The sequence below is a fragment of the Girardinichthys multiradiatus genome, chromosome 12, assembly GCF_021462225.1.
Source record: "Girardinichthys multiradiatus isolate DD_20200921_A chromosome 12, DD_fGirMul_XY1, whole genome shotgun sequence".
Classification (NCBI taxonomy): domain Eukaryota; kingdom Metazoa; phylum Chordata; class Actinopteri; order Cyprinodontiformes; family Goodeidae; genus Girardinichthys; species Girardinichthys multiradiatus.
Genome location: NC_061805.1, coordinates 40,964,330 through 40,988,444, shown reverse-complemented (window position 1 = coordinate 40,988,444; position 24,115 = coordinate 40,964,330). Strand labels below are relative to the sequence as shown.

Genomic DNA, 24,115 nt, shown 5'->3' with positions numbered 1-24,115 from the left:
AGTTATGCACTACATCAAAGTGGTTGGCTGTTACATGGCAAGATGTGAAAAAACAACATCCATCCATCTATCCATCCCTCCCCCCCTCCCCCAGGCCGGGAATTAAAACCAGGAGCTTGTCGAGGCAAGGCAACAGTGTCAACCACTGTTTCTATGTGCAGCCACACAATCTTAATAAACAAAATTATCAGCTCTTTTATTTTATGTTTGACAAAAATACCAAAAGACTCCTTTTTTTCTTCTTTCACCAGTGATATACGTGATGACTCTCACTTTTTTAACACAAACAAAATTCCCACATAATACTTGTGAGGTAGAAAAAAAATCCCATCTTCCTTTCATTTCACAGAAATCTGGTGTGGTCTAAACCCATTAGGCATGAGTTGCTCACTGATGTAGAGAGGGGCTCCACCAAGGCTCTGTCACCTTTCTTGGAAAAAATTGTGATGTGCAAAGGGGCTGGACACTTGGTTGTCACTCCTCATTTCATTCATTGTGTTGGGCTACTCCAAGCAACAACTCTGGCCAGCTCATATTGATCCAGGTCCTCAGACCTTAACCTGTGTAATCTCTCCTCCCCTCCCCTTTTTTGTGTACCATTAAAAAGATGGAACTCTGTCTGTAAGGCCTGATTTGTCCAGCTGTGTGCTCTGACAGGGACTCTGACTTCCACCCTTCAGCCTGCAAAGTGCCTCTTAATAATCCTGGGCGGTTGTGTCCTTGGATTGACTGCTGGAAACCCCGCTGAATGTTCTCAGATGGACATATGTGCCTAAGAGCCACACTGTATTTGGCAGTGTGTCCTCAAACCCATCAGGAAGCCATGATAACAGCTAATTAGCTTTTAATGGAAGTGCTTTAAAAATGATGTTGACCATTAATTGTTCATCTATCTCAAATTCATCTCTGTATCACACCTGTATTAGCTGAGTAGTGCCATTATGTCAAAGAAGGAGTTATCATCTTTACCTCTTGCCTAAGCCTTTGCAAAGTGGCAAATGTTGATGTATGCCTCGTTCCTCATCTTAGATGACTTTGAAACACCACTGTGATTTCCCTTCCTGTCACAGCAAACTCTCCAGAATTGATTCCTTACACCAGCAGGCATCACACGGCTTCGCCTTTGGAGATTTGACTTTAGTAAAGAAATAAACAGCAGCACCGTACATCCCATTGAGGCCTTGGAGTGCATTAAGATTCATTCACAGTGCCCCACTACCCCTGCGTGTTACCTCTTCAATTTTCTCCTTAAGCAGACTTTAGATTCACGTGTTTATATCAGATGGCAGCAGAGCTGTTTTTGCATTTGAACAATGCTGACATCCTGTCACAGGGGACAGCCACTCTAAGACAGGAGATATGGGGAAGCCCGGTTGCTCCGCCTCGCTCCCCTTTGCTTTCCTGTCTTACTATTAGGCCAGTTCTGTAAACTGTATTTTGTCTAGCACATTGTAGGACAGAGGCAGCTTGAAATATCAAACCCCGACAGCCACGTAAAGGGAACAGTCAAATTTTCCACTAACACCAGAGGAGACCGTCAGGTTACATTTTTCTCTCAGCCTCTGGTGTGTCTTCCGCTCTCCCTTGTTGCTTGTTTGCTGCCAACTCAGAATATATGCTCAACAAAACAACATAGCCACAGAATTATATACTGGACGATGTATGTTCTTTGTGCTCAAATACGAAAAAGTAAAAACAAGCGGCGCACATGTAGGCAAAACCCAGGGAATATATTTGGTGTAATTGTGTAGCTTTGTGAACAGATCTTTACTTCATCGGTTCTGGTGCTCTGAAATAATGAGAAAGGGATTTATTGCAACAGTATACCTACGAGTGAAAAAACAAGATTTTTTACTCACAGCAGTTGCTCTTTGGTTATTAAATCCCCTTATTTGATGCTTGATGACTATTAGATTGAATTATATGTTTATTTGTGAGTGTTAACCTGTGGGTCCTCACCTTCGTTGACGATCAGTTGTTTGCTGTTAATTAACGTTAATAGCTCAAGTTAAATTTAGTGATTGGTCAAATAACTTGGTTTGACACAATTAAGGACTAGTGCTAGACAATTTTGAGACGAAGCTGGAAACATGTCGGATCTCACTTCTTTTAAATTATTATGAATTTAGTTTCCATAAAATCAAAGACATCAACATCTCCTTCTGTTTTAAAGAAGGCGTTCCCTCTTTGTCCCGCCAAAATGACACTATGTATGAGGCATCGGCCAGTTTCTGCAATCAAAGTATACCACTTTTAGTTTCAAAATCCCTTAAATTTTTGATTGTGCAGTTCCAACAGCTTAAAGTCCTATAAGATGCCAGAGAAAGAAACACACCTGTTTCTGCACTGTGTTGGTCACTTTTTCTTTCCTAGAAAGAACGACAGTCAGCTCTTTGGAAAGTCGTGGAGTGGAAACTAAGATAGCACTGTTTTTAAACTAGACTTTCCAAGCTTTGATCTGCTTATCTGTAAAGCGGCTAAGTCCACGCTAGCTATCTGAACTGATACACTGACTAATGTCTAATTCATGCCTGCCAGAAACAATAATGCTGACCCTGTTGGAGGGGGTGTATTCTGTCGTCTTGGGTTTTTGCACACACCCAAATTTTTTAAACTTTCTGAGTGTAAAGCAAAGAGTGCAAGCCAAACAGGGAAAATGGCAGGGTACAATCAGAATATATAAAATGTTGCATAAACACTTTAGAAGGTGAAACTATGTAGAGTAATACATAACAAATGTACTTCCTCAAGATTCTTCTTCTATGAGTTGTTGATTTTGTCTGTAGCAACATCTGTTGTTTAAAACAAGAAGTGCAGTTGGCGTAGACCACTTTAAGCAACATTTTATATAAGGTATAGCCATGTCAATGCCACAACTGGCTTGCATAAGGCCCTAGGCTGAACGAAAATAGCCTAATTCACCAGCTAAAATCAGTGGAGCTAAATAGTGCCCCTCCCCCACCAACATAGAAACCATTTTGCCCCTTTTTGTCAACTGATAGGAAGCATGAAGTGTAGCGAAAAGGGAGGAAACAGTGATTTCTGTGTTGTCGAGTTGCTGTAATTCCTTGTTGTTGACTTTCCCTTTTCGAATGTTTAATCATTTTCTGGTAGACATCAAATGCAATTAGTGGAAAAGCTATGATTAGAAAAAGTTGGTTACGTTTGTGGGTGTGCTTCATAGACGCGTGGTCAAATTCACGTTATGCCTTTCGGAATCATTAAATCCCAGCTGTGTCTGCATGTGTATATCCATGTTTGCCTGCAAGTCTGCATGGAGGAGACCAGTCAGGCGCAGATGTACCTGCCCTCGCTTGGCAGAGCACAGCTTTTGCCTGCTTAAAAAGCAGAAGGTTTTGATATGGCAGAGAAGCAGTCATTTGGCTGATCTAATGGTTGCTTCCCTGGGGTCCGTATTTTTTGCAAACACAGAGAGGGGACAGCGAATGGAGCGTAGACCCATAAAGCCACAGGAATATTTTGTCAAATAGTCCACAATCCCCTACCCCAGCCTCTTTGCTGATATCACCAGCATATCTCTTGTAAATTCCTTCTTTTTTTTCTCTCATTTAGTCAGAAATTATTTGCACACACACATGTAGATAACGGCAAATGCACCAGAGTGTCTCTCAGCTTTCTTTGAGATCAGCTCTTACTGGTCTGTTCTGTTTTACTTGATTGCAGCTAAGATGTTTCCTTTTTTGTCAATATGCATTGCTGCAGGTGAAAGCAGATCTAAAGAAAATGTTCACCTTAGGGATGTCTTCAATATTCTCCTCTCTCATCTTTCAAAGACAATTTCTCCTGAAGCCTTTCATGCTCCCCCCTCTTCTCCCGTGCTGCTCCACCCTCACACCCTTCTCCTTTTAAAGTGGGACTCAGTTCCCTGCCAGCCTGTCCCTGAGCCTAGCTTGTTAACAGAGACATTGGTGCATGGTATTCCTCACCTTCCAACTCCAATTCCTTTTAATTAGACCTCTGTTCTTTTGCATGTGTGTTTACAATAGGATATATTAGTGTGTGTGTCTGTGTGTGCGCTGTGTGTGAGTGAACTGTAAGAATAGCGGTTGACATCACAGTGGCTTTGTTTGTTGTTCTCTTTGGTGAACCAAGGCATTTAATAACAGCATATGCCTCAAAACAGTATGTACAACTTTCATTAAGCGAAAATTGCCTCAGACGCCCAAATCTTTGTTTTATTTTTGTACTGTTAGTGATTTTTGTTTTTTGCTTTTGCATTTCTTTTTTAGGGTTATTATTAGGGTTTACACAGGCTTTATTAGGTGCATGCACACACACACACACACACACACACACACACACACACACACACACACACACATATATATATACAGGGGTTGGACAATGAAACTGAAACACCTGTCATTTTAGTGTGGGAGGTTTCATGGCTAAATTGGACCAGCCTGGTAGCCAGTCTTCATTGATTGCACATTGCACCAGTAAGAGCAGAGTGTAAAGGTTCAATTAACAGGGTAAGAGCACAGTTTTGCTCAAAATATTGAAATGCACACAACATTATGGGTGACATACCAGAGTTCAAAAGAGGACACATTGTTGGTGCACGTCTTGCTGGCGCATCTGTGACCAAGACAGCAAGTCTTTGTGATGTATCAAGAGCCATGGTATCCAGGGTAATGTCAGCATACCACCAAGAAGGACAAACCACACCCAACAGGATTAACTGTGGACGCAAGAGGAAGCTGTCTGAAAGGGATGTTCGGGTGCTAACCCGGATTGTATCCAAAAAACATAAAACCACGGCTGCCCAAATCACAGCAGAATTAAATGTGCACCTCAACTCTCCTGTTTCCACCAGAACTGTCCGTCGGGAGCTCCACAGGGTCAATATACACGGCCGGGCCTTTGGTCACTCATGCCAATGCCAAACGTCAGTTTCAATGGTGCAAGGAGCACAAATCTTGGGCTGTGGACAATGTGAAACATGTATTGTTCTCTGATGAGTCCACCTTTACTGTTTTCCCCTCATCCGGGAGAGTTACGGTGTGGAGAAGCCCCAAAGAAGCGTACCACCCAGACTGTTGCATGCCCAGAGTGAAGCATGGGGCTGGATCAGTGATGGTTTGGGCTGCCATATCATGGCATTGCCTTGGCCCAATACTTGTGCTAGATGGGCGCATCACTGCCAAGGAATACCAAACCATTCTTGAGGACCATGTGCATCCACTGGTTCAAACATTGTATCCTGAAGGCCGAGCCGTGTATCAGGATGACAATGCACCAATACACACAGCAAGACTGGTGAAAGATTGGTTTGATGAACATGAAAGTGAAGTTGAACATATCCCATGGCCTGCACAGTCACCAGATCTAAATATTATTGAGCCACTTTGGGGTGTTTTGGAGGAGCGAGTCAGGAAACGTTTTCCTCCACCAGTATCACGTAGTGACCTGGCCACTATCCTGCAAGAAGAATGGCTTAAAATCCCTCTGACCACTGTGCAGGACTTGTATATGTCATTCCCAAGACGAATTGACGCTGTATTGGCCGCAAAAGGAGGCCCTACGCCATACTAATAAATTATTGTGGTCTAAAACCAGGTGTTTCAGTTTCATTGTCCAACCCCTGTATATACAGGTCCTTCTCAAAATATTAGCATATTGTGATAAAGTTCATTATTTTCCATAATGTCATGATGAAAATTTAACATTCATATATTTTAGATTCATTGCACGCTAACTGAAATATTTCAGGTATTTTATTGTCTTAATACAGATGATTTTGGCATACAGCTCATGAAAACCCAAAATTCCTATCTCACAAAATTAGCATATCATTAAAAGGGTCTCTAAACGAGCTATGAACCTAATCATCTGAATCAACAAGTTAACTCTAAACACCTGCAAAAGATTCCTGAGGCCTTTAAAACTCCCAGCCTGGTTTATCACTCAAAACCCCAATCATGGGTAAGACTGCCGACCTGACTGCTGTCCAGAAGGCCACTATTGACACCCTCAAGCAAGAGGGTAAGACACAGAAAGAAATTTCTGTACGAATAGGCTGTTCCCAGAGTGCTGTATCAAGGCACCTCAGTGGGAAGTCTGTGTGAAGGAAAAAGTGTGGCAGAAAACGCTGCACAACGAGAAGAGGTGACCGGACCCTGAGGAAGATTGTGGAGAAGGGCCGATTCCAGACCTTGGGGGACCTGCGGAAGCAGTGGACTGAGAATCTGTGGGATATTGTGAAGAGAACGTTGAGAGACTCAAGACCCAACACTCTGGATGAGCTAAAGGCCGCTATCGAAGCATCCTGGGCCTCCATAAGACCTCAGCAGTGCCACAGGCTGATTGCCTCCATGCCACGCCGCATTGAAGCAGTCATTTCTGCAAAAGGATTCCCGACCAAGTATTGAGTGCATAACTGTACATGATTATTTGAAGGTTGACGTTTTTTGTATTAAAAACACTTTTCTTTTAATGGTCGGATGAAATATGCTTATTTTGTGAGATAGGAATTTTGGGTTTTCATGAGCTGTATGCCAAAATCATCCGTATTAAGACAATAAAAGACCTGAAATATTTCAGTTAGTGTGCAATGAATCTAAAATATATGAATTTTAAATTTTCATCATGACATTATGGAAAATGATGAACTTTATCACAATATGCTAATATTTTGAGAAGGACCTGTATGTGTGTGTGTGTGTGTGTGTGTGTGTGTGCGTGTGTGCATGCACCTAACATCCTATTCTAACATCCTATTCTCAATCTATAAGGTCCAATTTGTTGATGGACCTACCTTCCCTGCATTAGCAAGCTTAACTATTCTGCAAACATCTTCCACAAGGTTTAGGAGTGTGTTCAGACTTACATGTAAAAATCAGAATTGCAGCCTCTGCTTTATTTCATGCCAAAGGTGTTCAAGAAGTTGAGGTCAGGTCTCTGTGAACGCTAGTCAAGTTTCTCCACACCAAACTTTACACACTTGCAGGTATGGAAGTGATTGGAACTCTAGAATTCAATGTTTTGTGTTTTGATCCAACATATGTATGTATATACTGTATATACACACACTACATACTTTCTCATTTAATGGTTTTCTTTATGTTTATGACTATTTACATTGTACCTAGATTCTCACTGAAGACATTAAAACTGTGAATGAACACATATGGAAGTATGTAGCAAAGAACTTTAAATATATTTTATATTTTAGATTCCTTAAAGTAGCCACCCTTTGCTGTGATGACTGAAATATTGACCTTTGGCCTCTTAATGAACCTCTGGGACATTCTTTAAAGACTCATTGGGAAACCATTTCAGGTGACCACCTCATGAAGCTCATGGAGAGAACGTTAAGAGAGCAAAGCAGTAAACAAAGCAAAGGGTGGATATTTTGAAATGTCTAAAATATTTAAATTAAGTTATTTCACACTTTTTGTTTGCCACATAATTGAACGAGTGTTCATTCACAGTTTTGTTGCATTTGGTAAGAATCAATAATTTCAATAGTCATGAAAATGAAGAGACCCAATTAGTGAGAAAGTCTCTAAAACTTTTGACCGATATGTAACCATATGTGCTACCGGGTTACAAGGACAACACCATTGTTTAGTGTGAGAAAGACCCAAAATGATAAATTTTCCACTTTTTCTGTATTAGTGAAGTATTTAATTGTGCAGTCAGACTAAGCAGAAATGGTGTAAAAAGAAACGAAGGAAGCTGTTTCTTTTCTATAGAAGTATGTTGGGTGTTTATTCAGTCAGCTCCAACAGAGATTTGTATAATAGTTGCAAAGTTGCCCTTTTAGAGAGTATTTGTAATGGAACATGATGGATTAGGAATTGCTGGCAGTGTTGCAAAAATCTCAGAGCTAAGGTAGAGATCTAGTTACTTCCCAGGGATGACACACACAGGTAATGCCATTAGCGATTTTTTTTTTTTTTTTAAATACAGGTGAAACTCTTTTTAAATGCAGCGCTGTGTAACACTGACTGCTCTCAATCACACACTGTGTGAAACTTCTCTGGTCCATACATAATTAATAATCAATCACAGAAACACATATTAGTAAATTATAATAAATTAATGGATAAATTACCAATCTGACCCATAACAACAAATCCTTTTTTTTTTCACAAACATTATGTATGACAGCTGTTAATTAGAAGTAATCCTGAAGGAAAACATTATGGAGCAAGCTACACCAATGTGTAAAAATAAAAAAAAATAGAATCTGTCTTGTAAAGGCATGTATAAAGTATGCTGTACATTGTTTTTTAGCTTGGATTTACTTATTGATACCTGAAGGATTTTTTTATTCTTTGTTTTTTACTGTAAACATTTTACATTTTTGACTTATCTAGAAAGTGAAAAAAGGTGTTTGTTGTTATTTACGCAGTGGCATCAAAATGCCAAAACATTTTGATACCGCTGGCAAATTTAGATCTAGAATAAGTGTTGGGGTGTGCAGCCATGTCTAGGAAGTCAGTTGTGTTTTACTGCTGTCTAAATCTGTGCATTGAACAGACATTTTATAGATATAGACATAAGCCTTTCCTGATTGTGTCTGGTGGATTTAGTCAGGTACAGTTCAGTTCAGTTTATTTATATAGCGCTAATTCACAACACATGTTGGTGTTGTGAATTGGTACAGGTGGCCTCTGGTTTCATTAAATTCTGTATATTGAATGCACCACATGAAGCCATATTTCAGAACACTGTGAATGCATTTAAAAATATGCTCTGTAATAGGAAAAAACTAAACCATGCACTAATACACCACAGTGCAGAATCAAAATTCTGTTTTAAAATGAGAATATAATATTTATGAACTTAGTTTTACTTCATTTCCTTTAGCTATATATGCTTCTTATCTGTTACTTTCTGCATAAAACGATTTGTTTTTCTTGATGTACATTTATTCACACTTATCTTTTACTTTTTACTAGGATATCTGCATTTCTAGTGCTCCAAAAGATGATATGACGAAGGTGATGACTATAATACCCCAGGCTAAAGGTTTAACATCCATATTGGTAGAGTGAACTGCAAGGTTTTTGTCACCTTTGTAATAATAGAATCAAAGCTGCTGTCTGCCTCCTCTTTACAAGAGAGTGCAGCTCCTGTTCTCCTTCATATAATCCCATTAATAGCACTTTGCTGAAATAGGGTCTGCCCTGTTTTTTCCTGTAGTATGCCGTTTAGACAGAGGGCAGGCTGCAGGGTTTTTAACACCTGGCTCTCCAAACACTGTCTACAGGATCTCTCTTTTTCACCACTTTCTCATTTATGGCAGAAATACGGGCTGTTCATTCATTTTCAACCAGACAGCCAGAAACGTCAATGGATTTTACTGTGATTTTATGTGATAGACCAAAAGAATGTAATGGGTAATTTTGAAATGAACGAAAAATGTCACATGGTTTTCAAAATATTTTACACATGAAAATCTGAAGTGCAGTTTGCATCTACTTTTGTGCTGAGCCACATTTTCCACTGTTTGGGTTAGGTAGAATTAAGTGGAAAAAAAAGAGTTGGGTTTTAAATCAGAATCCAAACAATAATCAGAGAAGAAGCTTATTAAAGCTCCTAAGTAGGAGGGAGAACCTGTTGACCTGACAGCTATTAGCAATGCACCAAAGACCTTTATGGCCTTTATGGATAGGTGGCAGGAAGAAAATCATTGTTGAACTAAAAACCAAAGACTAATTTGCACTAGTTTGTGTGTTCTTTCTCATAAAATCCCCATGAATTAAAGCTAGTGGTTATAGCGTTACAAAAATGTGGTCTGACTTTGAATTTTCAATGTTTTGAGCTTTGACTTCTAAACTTTTGTGATTTTTAAGCTTTACTGAGGCAGCTGACTCAGTGATAACTTGTTCATATTACATTTATTTAAAGGTATGACCTTTTTGCAAGAAATCCTGTCAAAGCAGTGGGTGCTTGTTTGTACACCTGCCTACATTTGTGTTTGCTTGCTGTTACTCATTCAAAGGGAGATTCCACACCCATATTTTGAGAATTCTTCAAAGGAGACTTTCTTACCAGTTCAGCCATAATCCAACCACTAAGATCTTATGACAGCCGAGCCTGTCCCGTAGCCTGAGCCAGGCTGTGATGATAGCCTTGGCTGTTTGGAGTACGTCTGACCTCAAAGGTCCAAAGTGAAATAAGAAGGATTTTCAAAGACATAGTCACACAGCTGTGAGGTGAGGTAAACCACAGACAGCAGTAAAGCTCTGGGCAGCACTCTGTTCCAAGATGAGAAAGAAAAATACCAGAAGCTCAGAGTCACAAATTCACACAGGAACATCATGCTGTATCTGGACATCAGGAAGAATTCTGCTGCAGGCTGTGAAGGACTAATTATCAAAAGGTTAAATCATGTTTTACCTTCGGAGGTTTGGGTTGAAACTCCTTATTTAAGCTTACATCAACAGGCAGTCCTGAATATAGTTACCTGTAAAAGTATTCATACCCCCTTGAACTTCTTCACATGTAGGCACATTATAACTACAAACGTCCATGTATTATATTAGGACTTCACATAGCAGATGTGCACAAGGTGGCACACACAGTAATTATGAAGTGGATATGTGGTTTTCAGAATCTTTTATAAAGCAGAAAAGCAGGGCGTGCATTTTGATTTAACCCTCATCACCCTGATACCCCTAAATGAAATCCAGTACAATCAACAACATTTATAAGTCACAAGGCATCAGCCTGTGGTTCCACATATGTAGTATTGACTCTGGGGGACTAAATACAAATGCATGCCCCATCTTTTAGACTTTTATTTGTAAAAAACAAAGATAAAGACTGTCAGTTACACATATCGCCTACTTTGTGTTGGTTTATAAGGTTTAAAAAACATTCATATTTGTGGCTGTAATGTGACAAAATGTCATAAAGTTCAAGAATACATTTGCAAGGCACTGCAACTGTCCTGATTAGGGGCAAAACATAACTAATGATGCTGGAGCCAAACATTTTTGAATCTGATATCTTATCCCTCCTTGTCCCTGGCCCTTCAGTTTGCCTTTCTATTAGGTGAGCTTTGCTGCAGAATGTGTTAGCTGCTTAGAGCTAGTGGTTTATCAACAGTTTATAATGGAGGGTGGCAGGATTAATCAAATCCCTACACATCTGGAGAAAAGCTGGACTCTGTAAACACAATCAGAACTGACTTCTTCAAGAAATTGAGAAAAGTGTGTATGTGTGGGTGGGTGGGTTTGATTATGTGTGCAGAGACTGGGAGGAGAGTTCAGAAAAGGGACGAAGGAGTAATAAATGCAGAAAAGAAATTGAATGAAATTAGAAATAGATAATTTTAGTGGAAATCAGACATTTTGTGGAATTATATTTCCTCCTGGCAAAATGTTACTTTGTGGTACTCTGGGTAGTCACAAAGAGCAGCAGCTTGGGGGGTGGGTAGACAGATACATATGGTCTTAGTCTACCTTCCTGAAGCCCAACACAGTGCATCCTCTGTTACTGGAAAGACTGGCTCCTCATTACCCGCCTATCTTGGCTCCCATCTGAGGAGAAAATGCAGTGTTGCAGGATCATTTTAGAGGGACACTGATCACAAGAGCAACTCATCTCCACTGAAGTAAATTGCACCCTCCCCCTTCACGTCCCCACCTTTGTCTCCCACAGAGATGAAGAATCTTCTGTGTTTTCTGCTCGGAAAAGTAGACGTTTTGAGTCGGAGAGATGGAACGAAGCTTCAAAAGCCACATGTAATTGAGCAGCTCTAGATAGGCTATCTGGGAACATGAAACAGCAACAGTTTGGACGAAGGGTAATTGCCTCCCTGGGATCGTATAATGCCTTGTCGAGTCTTTAAACTTGAGCAAACTGCTGGAAGTTCTTATGTCAGCAGGTAATTGGTTCCAGGCATCAGCAACTATGTGGAATGAAGGAAAGATGGGAATTTTGTGCATTTAGAAAAAGGTTGTAAGAAAGATCCTCAGAAAAGAGAATGGCTTCACAAGGGTTATTTCTCCAAAATAACCCTTATGAAATGCTCCAATCTGGGCACTGGGTGGCTCAGTTAGTAGAGCAGGCGAACCATATGCAGAGGCTATAGTCCTTGACGCGGTTCTGGGTTCAATTCCTGGTCTGGGATCATTTGCTGTATGTCTTCCTCTTCTCTCTCTTTCCTGATGGTTACCTGTTCAATAAAGACCACTACTGCCAAAATAATCTTATAAAAACATGTGGCTAATCTCCAGTTTTATACTGTAGATCTTTGACCAGGCAACGCTACTTTGTTGTAATTTCTCTTTCATTGGTGTAATATAAAAACTATAACAACAGCATTCAAAATATTTCCTTCTAGTCTTTGTGCTGTGAGCAGTCGTTAATTATTTATATTTGGGTCACAGGTGAGATCCCACTGTGATTAGCGCAGTTAGGTATTTTAGTAAAATATTCAAGAGGTATGTGTTAAAACAGATGGTTTCGAAGAGAAACAAATAATCTTTCAAATCAAGATAACGTTAATAGGTTAAAATTTTAAGTTACAGCATTTTTTAATCAGAAATCATTAATGTCTCTCAAATTTACATCACAGTAAATGATTAATTATTTATATTTTATATTGTTATGAAAACTTAAGGAAGTGTTCTTTGATAAATAAAAATAAGTTTGGTATAACAGAAAAATTACATACAGTTCCAAAGAGGCTTGTTGGACAGATTAAAAGTACCTTTAGTAAAAAACAACCCTTAGGCTGGTAATTAACATACTTTTCAATATTAAAAATGGTTGTTTTTATTGGTCTGATGTAATATTCTAATCTTAAATGTTTTGTTTTTCATTAGCTGTAAGCAGAAAATTATCTGAATTAACAGAAATACAGGCTTAAAAACAATTGTCTGTGTTAATAATCTATTTAATGTCTTTCACTTAATGAAATGAGTTACAGAAAACCTGAACTTTTCAATATTATTCTAATTTATTCAAACATTCTAGTTAAACTGAGGAAAACACGATCAAAATACGTATTTTTAATTATCTGTGCTTTTGGGGTCAAAAGGTGGCATGCAGCCACACTTCATCTACTGTCTTTAGCAATTTTGCCATGGACACTGATTTTGCTTGACCTTTTCTCTTTTTTTTATCTTTGGCTGTATAGGTTCTTGAAATAATAACTAACAGACTATGTAGTTTATTTAAAAAAAATCAACTTATCTTCATACAAATCCAACACTGTTTTGTGAACCTAAAGGTTTGACATCTTGCCCTATGTAACTAACAGGAAGTACATAAATAGAAGATGGAGACAGTGAAGCCAGCAGCATAATCATTAACCTATTGAAAAAAATGCCACCTGAGTACCCAGAGAACGTATATCCCTTCCTTACTATATTACTAGCCTTGTTCTGCTCCAAAGAATATAACAGAGCAACTTTGCTGTACATTGTTAATCCTTCCTGTTATAAGCTTTAAATCTCACTTTCTCTAGCTCTCTTGTATCTGAATGAACCACAGACATTTCTGACATGTTGCAGAAAACACAATCTCCTTTTAAAGAGCTTTTTAGAGCTTTGCACGACCTAATTTCTAAACTCCGAAGTGATAACTTTAGCTAACATTGAGTCTTCTTTTAGTATCAGCCTCCACACAGAAGAGTGTTATTGTAGCCTTAAACTACTGCTTACTTGTAGTACATTCACTACATTCAAGTTTTTTTATTTATTATTCTTTAACTGGCAGGAGTAATCTTTTGTACAAACACTGATATTTTTACTTTCCCAATAACACCCTTTGGTTTTTATTAATTCATTCAAAAGCTTTAATATTAATATAAAGTGCTGCTAGAGAAACCAAAATACCTCCTCATCATCTCTAATTTTATGTTTGGTGAAAAAAAAAAGGTTAATCTGCTCCCTTCGCACTCTAAAGCAAATATCAGTGGAAAGTTTTAAGTGGATTGGCTATGAATGGTGTCTCATAAACATATAACTGCTGCAGAAATGTATCACTCACTGTTGCTGACTGTAAAGTTTGTAGAGTCCTATGCTATGCAAGAGGAGGAGTATTATGGCCTTAACTGTCAGGAAGGCTCACCTCTTTGCTGGCCTGTATCCAAACCCCATCCTGGCTAGAGGTTGCAGTGTGGGACATTGGAAAGGATATGCTTTATTATCTGCCTCCTGCATGATTAATTGAACATCTGTTCACTTCATGACAACTGACCCCAATTCCCCACTGTTTATCCTCTGTATAAACAGTTAATAACCCTGCAGTGAATGTGTCATGTAAGAGGTCAAGAGTTCATTTTTGCCAACCATTTTTATTTCACTGCTGCCTAGTTTTTTGGTCTAGTTTTGTAGTATTCCATTTCCACAAACCCTGGTGGAGAGAATTAAATGGACTAAATGGAAATCCAGAATGGATCCTAGATGTTTTTTTTCCACTTTAGAGGTATTGTCATCAGTTGACTACCCTCCCATCTGTTGTGTGAAGTTGAAACCTCCCTTCTCTCCCTCCTGATTAGCAGAGTCTTTGTTCCGTTGGTGGTGGCACGCCACGAGGCATGATTGCAGTGAGCAAACTGGCAGCTTTAAAGCAAGCCTGCTGCTGTGCTATTCTGCATCGCACTTTACCCCCCTCCTCTCTCAGCATAGGCAAAATCAATTCAAGTTTTGTTTGGTCTCTGAGCATTAGGCCTCTTTTAAGACTCAGATATTTAGATATTTTTTTCAGCTCAGTCAATGTACAGTTTTTCTGGGTAAAGGGATGTTTTAGTGCTGTTAAGAAATCTGTGAAGCAGAGCCAATAAAATTACCTTCTGTTAATGGAGCATTGGTATAATTAATTGGACCTTTAGATTTTTTTTCATTTGCCCACAGGATAATACATTTCTGATTTACTGATTGTTATCTGTCTTCCTGCAGGCTGCTTCAATGGCTCTGAGCAGCTTGGGCCATGTATATACAGCCATAGGAGACTACCCGAATGCCCTCGCCAGCCACAAGCAGTGTGTCCTGCTGGCCAAGCAGTCCAAGGATCAGCTGTCTGAGGCGCGGGAGCTGGGAAACATGGGAGCTGTCTACATCGCCATGGGAGACTTTGAAAATGCTGTTCAATGTCATGAGCAACATTTAGGCATCGCTAAGGCCCTGGAAAATAAAAGAGAAGAAGCCCGAGCTTACAGTAACCTAGGTAGCGCCTACCACTATCATCGTAACTTTGACAAGGCTATGTCCTACCACACTCATGTCCTGGAGCTGGCACAGGAGCTGGAGGAAAAGTCCATCGAGATGAGGGCGTATGCAGGGTTGGGTCATGCTGCCCGCTGTATGCAAGATTTGGAGAGGGCCAAGCAGTACCATGAACAGCAGCTATCAATCGCTGAAGGACTGCAGGACAGGGCTGCAGAAGGAAGGGCATCCTCCAATTTGGGTATGTATGCCAAATATTTAAGTTGCTGATGCATATCAAACTCTTCAAGATCTATATTAACAGCAACGTTAGGAAGACGATATAGTTATATAGAGCTTTTCTAGTCCTACTGGCCACACTACAGCCACATTCATCCATTCACAAACATGCACCATTTCATACTCTGACAAGCAGATCAGTAGGCAATTTGAGGTTAAGTACCTTGCCCATGGGCACACCGCCATCTGACAGAAGGAGTAAAAAGTGTTTATTGATTAATTGTCCTTTAAAAGTAGCAGTTTCCATCAACCAGACCTGGAGATTTTATTGTCCACTTTGGCCACATCTATCCCTTTAGTCCCAGACTGGCTCACAACTGTCAAAAGAAAATCCATAATTAAACATGCATTAAGTGTTAATTTTGCACACACATCTGAATACACCGCCTTTTGTTTTATCTGTTAGGGGTAGCGACATTAGCACACTTGTATTGAAAATACAATATTTGTTGGTATATTCCAGTTGTCATGATTTTAGTCTTTGCATGCCAATAAGATAAACTTCTTCAAAGTCTAGGAAATTACTTAATCTATTTTCCTAATAACATTGTAGCCCTGCTCTTAAGTATTGATTTACTGAAGCCAAAGGTAGAGGTAATGTCTCCACACGTTATAGAAAAACAATTTTCGTTTAGCTTTTTAATCTCTGTGCTTCCTCTGACTTAATTTAAACACCTGACTGATACTGAAAGTAGCTAACATGGAGTCTTCTGCACTTACTAACATCCTCCACACCCAAGAGGTTTTGTTATCAGTTATCACCTTTAAAAAACATCACATTTGTTATTCTGACCAGCTGGTCACCAGTGAGTCAGATCCTTGTCACCACTGATTTCTTAAGACGTTGCTGTTTAGAGTTACTAGTTGCATGGCTTCAGGCTTTTCCAGGAAGGTGACCCAGTCAACCACAGAGCAAACAACCAAATTTCACAAAGGACCACTGTCTACAAAATCCTTTTTTGAAATGTAATCCAAAATACTGCTTATTCTAAGGGCAGCAGTGTGTCTTGATATATAAGACAGCTAACATGGTAGGTGGTGGTATTTTTACACATCTGGGAAGTTGTTGGAGCAAGATTCATACCGTCTTCTGTCTAAGTCATCAGGAGGTACACTGTTCAATAAACCGGTTTTCCTACAGCTATAGGTTTTACAAGAATGTCTTAAATTTATGGTGGAACAGATTTATATATTTAAAATTAAAAAAGACAAAACATTTTCTACCTGAAAGATTAAACAGCCAACTCACAGTGGCACTATAATCCTTCTGCAAAAACGAGTATTGAAACTCATGTTTATAGGTATATATTAAAGAATTCTGACCTAGGTAACCCCAAAATGAGAGAGTTAGTTGTCATGGAAAAATGAGATTATTCAAGCACTGTTATGATGAAGGTAACTTAGTCAGGTTTATTAAATGAACTCTTACACAGGGCGAGAGCAAAGCATCCACCAGTGTCAGTATTGCTTTGACTTACAGAGTTGACACACGTCTTTTATACTCGAGGACAAGGAAAAATGCAACATTTTTATGAGACGCAGTGTGAGAACTAGAATCTCTGCAAATTATTGTGAGAACTGGCATCTTGTTTGTCTATTCTGTTACAGCTGCAGAAGCAGCTCTGGCAGATGACCTTCCTAATTGCAGAACAGAGAAACCCATCTCATAAGCATAAGAGAATAAAGACTAACTATGAGTTCACAGTCATAAGATTATGACTGCAATGCTCAGCCCTGTCAACAGATTTTAGCAAGCTACAACATTTTCTATCTCATTACCACATATTTATCCATTTTTCATGAAATAACGTTTAACAGAGTTGTTTATTTTTGGTGTATGACATTTTGTGATAATTACTATTAATTACATCCTTTTGTACTCTTTGCATTCAATGTTTTGCATCTATTTTCTGCCCTTATATTCCATGTGCATGTATATACTTTACCTTATTGCAGTCAAATCACAACATCATATTTTCAATTTACATTTTTCCTGTTTTTGACATTAAAATGCAAAACAGCTGATAAAATTATGACAGAAAGACAGCGCACGTTAATTAAATGCAGATATTTTATTAAAGGACAAGTAATCTGATAAAGTATCCACTAACCTACAATAAAAACATATTTTTGTATAATTCCGTGTATAGTTACATGTACACTGCAGATAAAAATCAAACCTTTAAGTTTTTCCTCAAGCTGTCAGATGTGCTTTCCTCTCCACACCATCTGTACTGAACAGACTCCATGGTGAGGACACTGTTTGCACAACATCTGTGCCAGTGGCGGATGCTGGTTTTTCAAGGAGGGAAAGCTCAATTTCAGGATCGCTGATTCGCTCATTTTGCTGTCAATCAAGAAGTGATTCAGCTGCAGACAGATCATCCAATCATCATGCAGAAGCTGAGCGTTCAGGCCAGACGAGGCCAGCACACTGCCCCATAGACCCCCAGAGACGCTGAGCGTCCGATGGACGAGACAAAGCCCAGCATTTTTCTTCGCTATTGAACTAACTGTTTAAAGGACTGTGAAGCTGCGGGAATGAGTGAGAGGAAAGCCGAGTCGTTACCAGTGATAAGAAGCTGATTCTGAACAAAAGTTGAGCGCGTTGTAGTGCATATTTAGTCAATGACATACATACACAACAGTATATATTTGATCACTTATTTCTTTACATTTTAGGGAAAGCTGAGCTTCCCTTGCAGTCTTAGAGCAATCGCCACTGCTGTGAAGGCATCACTCAGCTTTCAGTTTTGATGGCTGAAACCATGCATCTTTACTGTTGGTAGTGAAGTTTAATACAAGGATTTGCATTTGATCAGTAACCACAAAGTCAGGATATTGCATGAGAAACTGTATTTAAAAGATATTTAAATTCTGTTGTGAAAGCAGAAATATCTACAACATTTTTATGCATGAAGGGCCTAGCTTGATCCAAAATGAGTCTCAAATTTACTGTGCCTGTTCGCTCTTGAACAGAACATCTGTCATATAAAGGTGTTGAGCAGGACTCAAATGCAAGCAGGTAGGTAGGTAGGTAGGTGAAAAATTAACACGTTTACTTAAGAAAAGCAAAATCAAAATACTTACAAAAACTAAGGTCCAAGAAGGAATCCAAAATAAAACAGTACAAGAGATACACAGAGAAACAGGCTGGTAGAATTAACAGCATGGTCTGACCAAGGGCTGGAAAGCTGGAAAGTTGATTACTGAACAAGGAGCAGGTTTTTGATTAGAAACAGGGTGCAGCAAGTAACTGATGTAGAAGTGAGGAAATGGGAGAAATGCCTGACAGAACACACAGAGAACAAGGTAGCAGAATATAAATACTAAAATAAAGCAAACAAAACCAAAGTGCCACAGATCATGACAATGTCATGTGTTTTACCTAAACAAGTTCAAAGCACCATTATTAGGCCTAAGAAAAAAATTCATAGGAAATATGTTTATAAACACCCCTATTTTAAAAAGGTTAAACATGGGCTATGGCCATCTGGTTTGTTGGATACTTTAATGAAAATATATTTTTTTGACTAGTTACAAAAGCTTTCAAATGTGAAACATCCACAATTAGAATTTGAGGCTTTTTATCTGGATTCTTCTTTTGTTTTTTTTATATGTGCAGATTACTATTAAAAAAAAAACTGATTTGATATATGTCCGCAATCCACACATTTACTATAATCCATTTAGTCTCTGTTACACATGCAATATATTTTAAGGTTTAAGCAAGCAGCTCAAACAGTGAGTCATTATTGGAGATGTACAATTCAAACTCTTCAACTACTGTGAACGTCCAAAACCTTAAAATAAATTGTTGTTATGGAGACTTGGAATCCCGAAGATGCTGCATTTTTCTTGCAAAAACAATTCTCTATTTTTATTTACATTTCATTAAAATGTGCCATGTCAGAAATTATCTTAACATCTTTCAGTGTTTATTTAATTTTTTTTGCTGAGCATCTTTTTCCATGTTTCCTCTGGTATTTTCATGAAATCTTTGGTGCTAAACTCCGAGTCTTTGAGGTCGGAAGGCCTCCTTACCATCATTCTAATCTTTTGCTCCTTCCAACAGCCAGGGTTCTGTCTGGGCCACTCCAAAATGTTGGAAACATGTTGGTAAAGTTAAAAGATTACTTTAAACCTAAATATGCCAGGGGGTGAATAATTTGGATATGGGAACGTTTAGGTGAACAGATACAGCTATTTGTCAAATATTGTGAACATATTAGGCAGATGTTTAAGATTTGTATTGATGTTCAGAAGGGAGATTTAAATATTCTGAACTGGCATTGTGGTTTGGTCATCTTGCATAGACACATGACTGATTTTTATAATATTGCTCTTTTAGGGATCAAATTTAAAGAAAAATTGAGCATTAATCCTTAATTTCAAAGGGATGTCCACTCCAAACCTGCACAGTGTATAGTAAATGTGTGTGTTCTCGTATTAAGTCTTGCAGTGTATTATTTTGACTAGTACCCCTACAGATAGCCTATTCTAAAATGGCCAAACTATAACACTCAGTAGTTTAATCTAACCTCCCCAACAACCCTATACCATTCCAAACCCTTTGTGAAGTGTCTTGAGACGACATGTGTTGTGAATTGGTGCTATATAAATAAAACTGAATTGAATTGAATTGCAGCACCTTCTTGGAGATGACGAAGCTTCTGATCATTAGATCGTTAAACATCTTGCAGGGTGCAAGAAGGTGCCCTGTCTTGATATGGTTTTGGTACAATCTGGGCACTTTGTAAATGATCCCAACTTTTAGCCAGCTTGATGAGTGAGTCAGGACAAGAAAGGGTGACTGTTGAGGATGAATGTTGATGTTAAGTTAATTATTCTGGGAAAGTAAGTCCAGCTTGTTCTGTTTTTGTTTGGATTTTACAGCATGAGGGTCTTCATTTCCTGATAGCATTTCCACTATGCCCCTGGCTACATTCCTTTATCTTCATTTAAATAAGATAAGCTGTTTACTTATTTGGAAGATATTCATGGTCCGTTCGAGAGCAATGTTTACGTTGCTTTCGAGAGGGACAATCAGGATGTTGCATGTAGTACCATTATTTCATTTCCAGCTGTGTGTATGCAGAGGATGTGAGGGTTACATTAATTCCTGTTGTTGAAAGAGCCTTGTAGATTGTGCAAGATTAGATAATAGACAAACAGCAGAGTAAGCTAAAAGTTATGTTGTAATCAAATGCAAACTATAACAAATCCCATCTGGGCATAAATAAAGCTCACCAAAAAAAAGCCTATTTTTTTCTACCATGTAAACACTGCAGATGTTAATCTGTCCTGCTGCCATATCTAACTTGATTTGGACTGAACTGTATCTTAAATGTAAAAATGTCACAAATTAAAAGTTTGCTTGAATTCAGAAATATATTTAGTGTAGTGCACGGTAAAACAATTTTATCTGAAAACCCGGATGTAAAAACGTAGCTCAAACTAGCTTTTATACATTTTGCACCATTCTATCAACTTGATTCAAGCTATGTTGTATTGTTACTTCTGCATTGGTCTTGGGTTTAACAGTGTGGTATCAAATCAGCCAATCAACCGTCAAATCTGCACAGTCTCCTTATAATCAAGCTTAAAACATTTAAATGTGTGAACCGCCAACTCTTGGTGATTGTGTTACGAAATTACAAACTTGCAAAAAAACATCCAGTGCTGCTTCAAGTGGTAACATTCAAATCTCATTCTGTAAACATTGTTTGCTCAGTCAACGATCTCTGTCAAAGTAGGAAAGCACCTGAACACATTACCTGCTCATTTGAAATCTGTTGTAAATTTCAATCTTTGAAGAAATCTATTAAATCTTGACTTGTCTGGGAAACGTGTCTAATCATGTCTAGTTTTATGTGCTAAGTTTTCATTTGTTGCATGTCTGTTTTTTAAGTAATTGGTTTTCTTTAATCTTTGTTACTGAACACAGTGTTTCAGGTTTATTATTTAATGTACAGCTCTCTTTGAAAATGCCTTTTTTAAGGAAAAGATGGGGTGGATCCACAAATAAGCTGGTGGCTCGGAGGCCAATGTACAGAGCAGCAGTTGAATAAATGAATAAATGAAGATAATACTAGCAAAATGCTACATGTTAGAACTACATTTTACCATGGCAATATGTAAAACCATTAAATTTGTTATCACATCTACATGAGAGCTAGTTGATGAAGCTAAAGGAAATGTAGGAAAATAAAAACTGTTGCATCTGAGCAAGAGCATAGAATTACAATGCACACAGTGTGCTTTATAGATGATCCCATGATCTCACTGCTTTGGCTGAACATGTTCTAACCCTTAATAATCTAATATTGTCATAAAGCTCACCTCCAATCTATCAGATCAAGTGTTAACACCTTAATTTGCCAAAAATTAAATTAATAGCAGGGGAAACCCTTTGCAGTCAACTAATATACATAAAGCAGGAGCCTAAGGGTGTAAAAGTGTCCTTTAGGCTTTTTAGTATCCCATTAGATATATTAGATCAGCAGTTCCTCAATATTTAGGCCAGCTATTACAACCAGAGCTGGATGAGTTATGATAGTCATTAAGGTGATGGTAAACCAGACTAATGGACAACTAAGAGGCACAATAATTCCTTCCAAATGAATTATTCTTTAACCTAGCATCTAAAATTGTGCAGGCAGACAGTAGGGTTAATTGGGCAAACATAAATTGAAGCTGTGCTCTGCTTCGCCCCACCTGATGGTTACGCACTTCGTCTGGGCTGCTTTTAGATTCAGCGCCAACCTAAATTTAACCCAGGACCAGGGAACAGGTTGACATAAATTAGATGCTTCATCGAGAACATTTTATGATTCTTCACTATATATGAGTTTTATTATGAGTGGGCACTCTATGTCAGGCGGAAAATATATGCCCCTGCTGCATGTGGTGTGATTGCATGAGAGAGCGTGAGAGCCTTTTTATTCATCATAAACTGTGAACTACAGTTCTTCCAGTTACGACAGAGCAATGATAATCCAGCTGATTTAATGTTGGAGACTTCCAGCTGATGACGGAGCACGTGTTGAGTGAGCGGGCGGTGGCGATGATGCCTGTTGCTCCATGGGTGCCGATTGGAAGGAGATGGACAGTGATGTGGATGCAGTAACACTTAACGTCCAGGAGAGCCTGTTTTCTGTCCCAGCGCTGCCTAAACTGTTAGCACTTTTCGTCTGTTTTCTCCCACTTTACTTTTTCAGGCTTCCTCTTTTCACTCTGCTTCTTCTCTCACCCCCACTGATTCCAATCTGCAGCTGTCAAGCTCACAGTAATTGAAACTGACTTGATGAATCGCTTAATTACCTTTTATAGCTGATTCGAGAGGAACTGAATAATGAAGATAACGGGGAATGAGGTATAGATTGCACTGCATCGGACTGTAATTGCCCCATTGTTGTTGTTTTTTTGTTTATGGCAGGAGGGTGTGCGTTGTTTTTCCGTCATCTGCGCCCGCAAGCCTGCTTAGCACAAGAAGAAATGGGGCTCAAACTAACAGGATGTTGTTTCTCGCTACAACAAAAAAACATCACACCACAAAGGAGCGGATGATCAAGCGTAGATTATCAAGTGATGATAAAAGCTTAAAAACATTCTGCTAGTAATGGGAAGGAGAAGTAGAAGTGAAAATGAGCAGACGTTTATTATAATTGTAGGCGGGATGGGTGACATGGCTCCAAGGAACAATTGTATAGAGATTGCAATACTTTAATATCTAACCATAATGCCCAGCAGTACCAACAGACTTGGCTCAGCACACTCTGACCTATAAAGGATATGAAAATGTTGCATTCCAGTCCCGTTTATAATTCATCAATTGGCTAACTTACCCCCTAGGCAGCAATATTTAATATTAGACAGGACAGAAGCTTACGGCTGCCATGTACAATGCTATGAAAAGTATTCCCCATTTACAGATTTCTGATCTGTTTTTGCCACATAAATTAGTTTCAGGAAATCCAACAGATGTTGATATTGGAAAAAGATAGTGTAGAGTAAATACAAAAACGCTGTTTTAAAAGTATAATTTAATTTATTGAGGGAAGAAGCAATCCAAACCAGCCTGGTCCTATATGAAGAAGTAATTGCCCCTTTATTAAATCATCAGTAAACTGTGAGTAACCACATTTTCTGGACAGCTGAATTCAGTGAAGGTCACTAAATTCTTGGCCAAATGGTCTTAAAAAGCAACACATCGTGCCCTGATCTAAAGATATTTAAAAACAAATGAGAAATAGTGTCATCGACATCTATCAGTCTGGAAAGGGGTTCGGAGGCATTTCTCAGGCTTTGGTTCACCAATCAACCAAAGTGAGCCATTATCCACAATGCAAAATTACTTCAGGAGCTCATGATTGACTCATCCTGGCGGTCAAAAAGGGACCCAGAACAATATCTAAGGTAAGGCTGCAAGATATCAGGAAATCATTTGATTTGCAACAGGGACTCTAGATAGTAAAGAGTCTAGCTATCTAAAAAAAAATGTTATTCATTATTTCCATTTCAACAATATAATTTTATAGAAAGATTTGCAGTGAAACAATATAGTTGCAATTTCTTAATGACTTTACCAGAACATCTTAATGTGCTCCTGAAAACATTTTCTGCTGCATTAGGCAACAAACATTACCAAATATATAACTGGAACAGAGAGCCTGAATGGA

The 24,115-nt window shown here is 38.7% G+C and overlaps 1 protein-coding gene across 3 annotated transcripts in view; it reads left to right on the top strand.

Annotated features, from left to right (window-relative positions):
* Positions 1-24,115, top strand: part of LOC124877784 (tetratricopeptide repeat protein 28-like) — a 318,485-nt gene that overhangs the window by 227,137 nt on the left and 67,233 nt on the right. For all 3 annotated transcript variants that reach the window (XM_047381288.1, XM_047381287.1, XM_047381289.1), the window contains one exon: positions 14,889-15,396. In XM_047381288.1, coding sequence (XP_047237244.1) covers positions 14,889-15,396 — 508 coding nt within the window. The remainder of the gene's footprint in view (positions 1-14,888; positions 15,397-24,115) is intronic.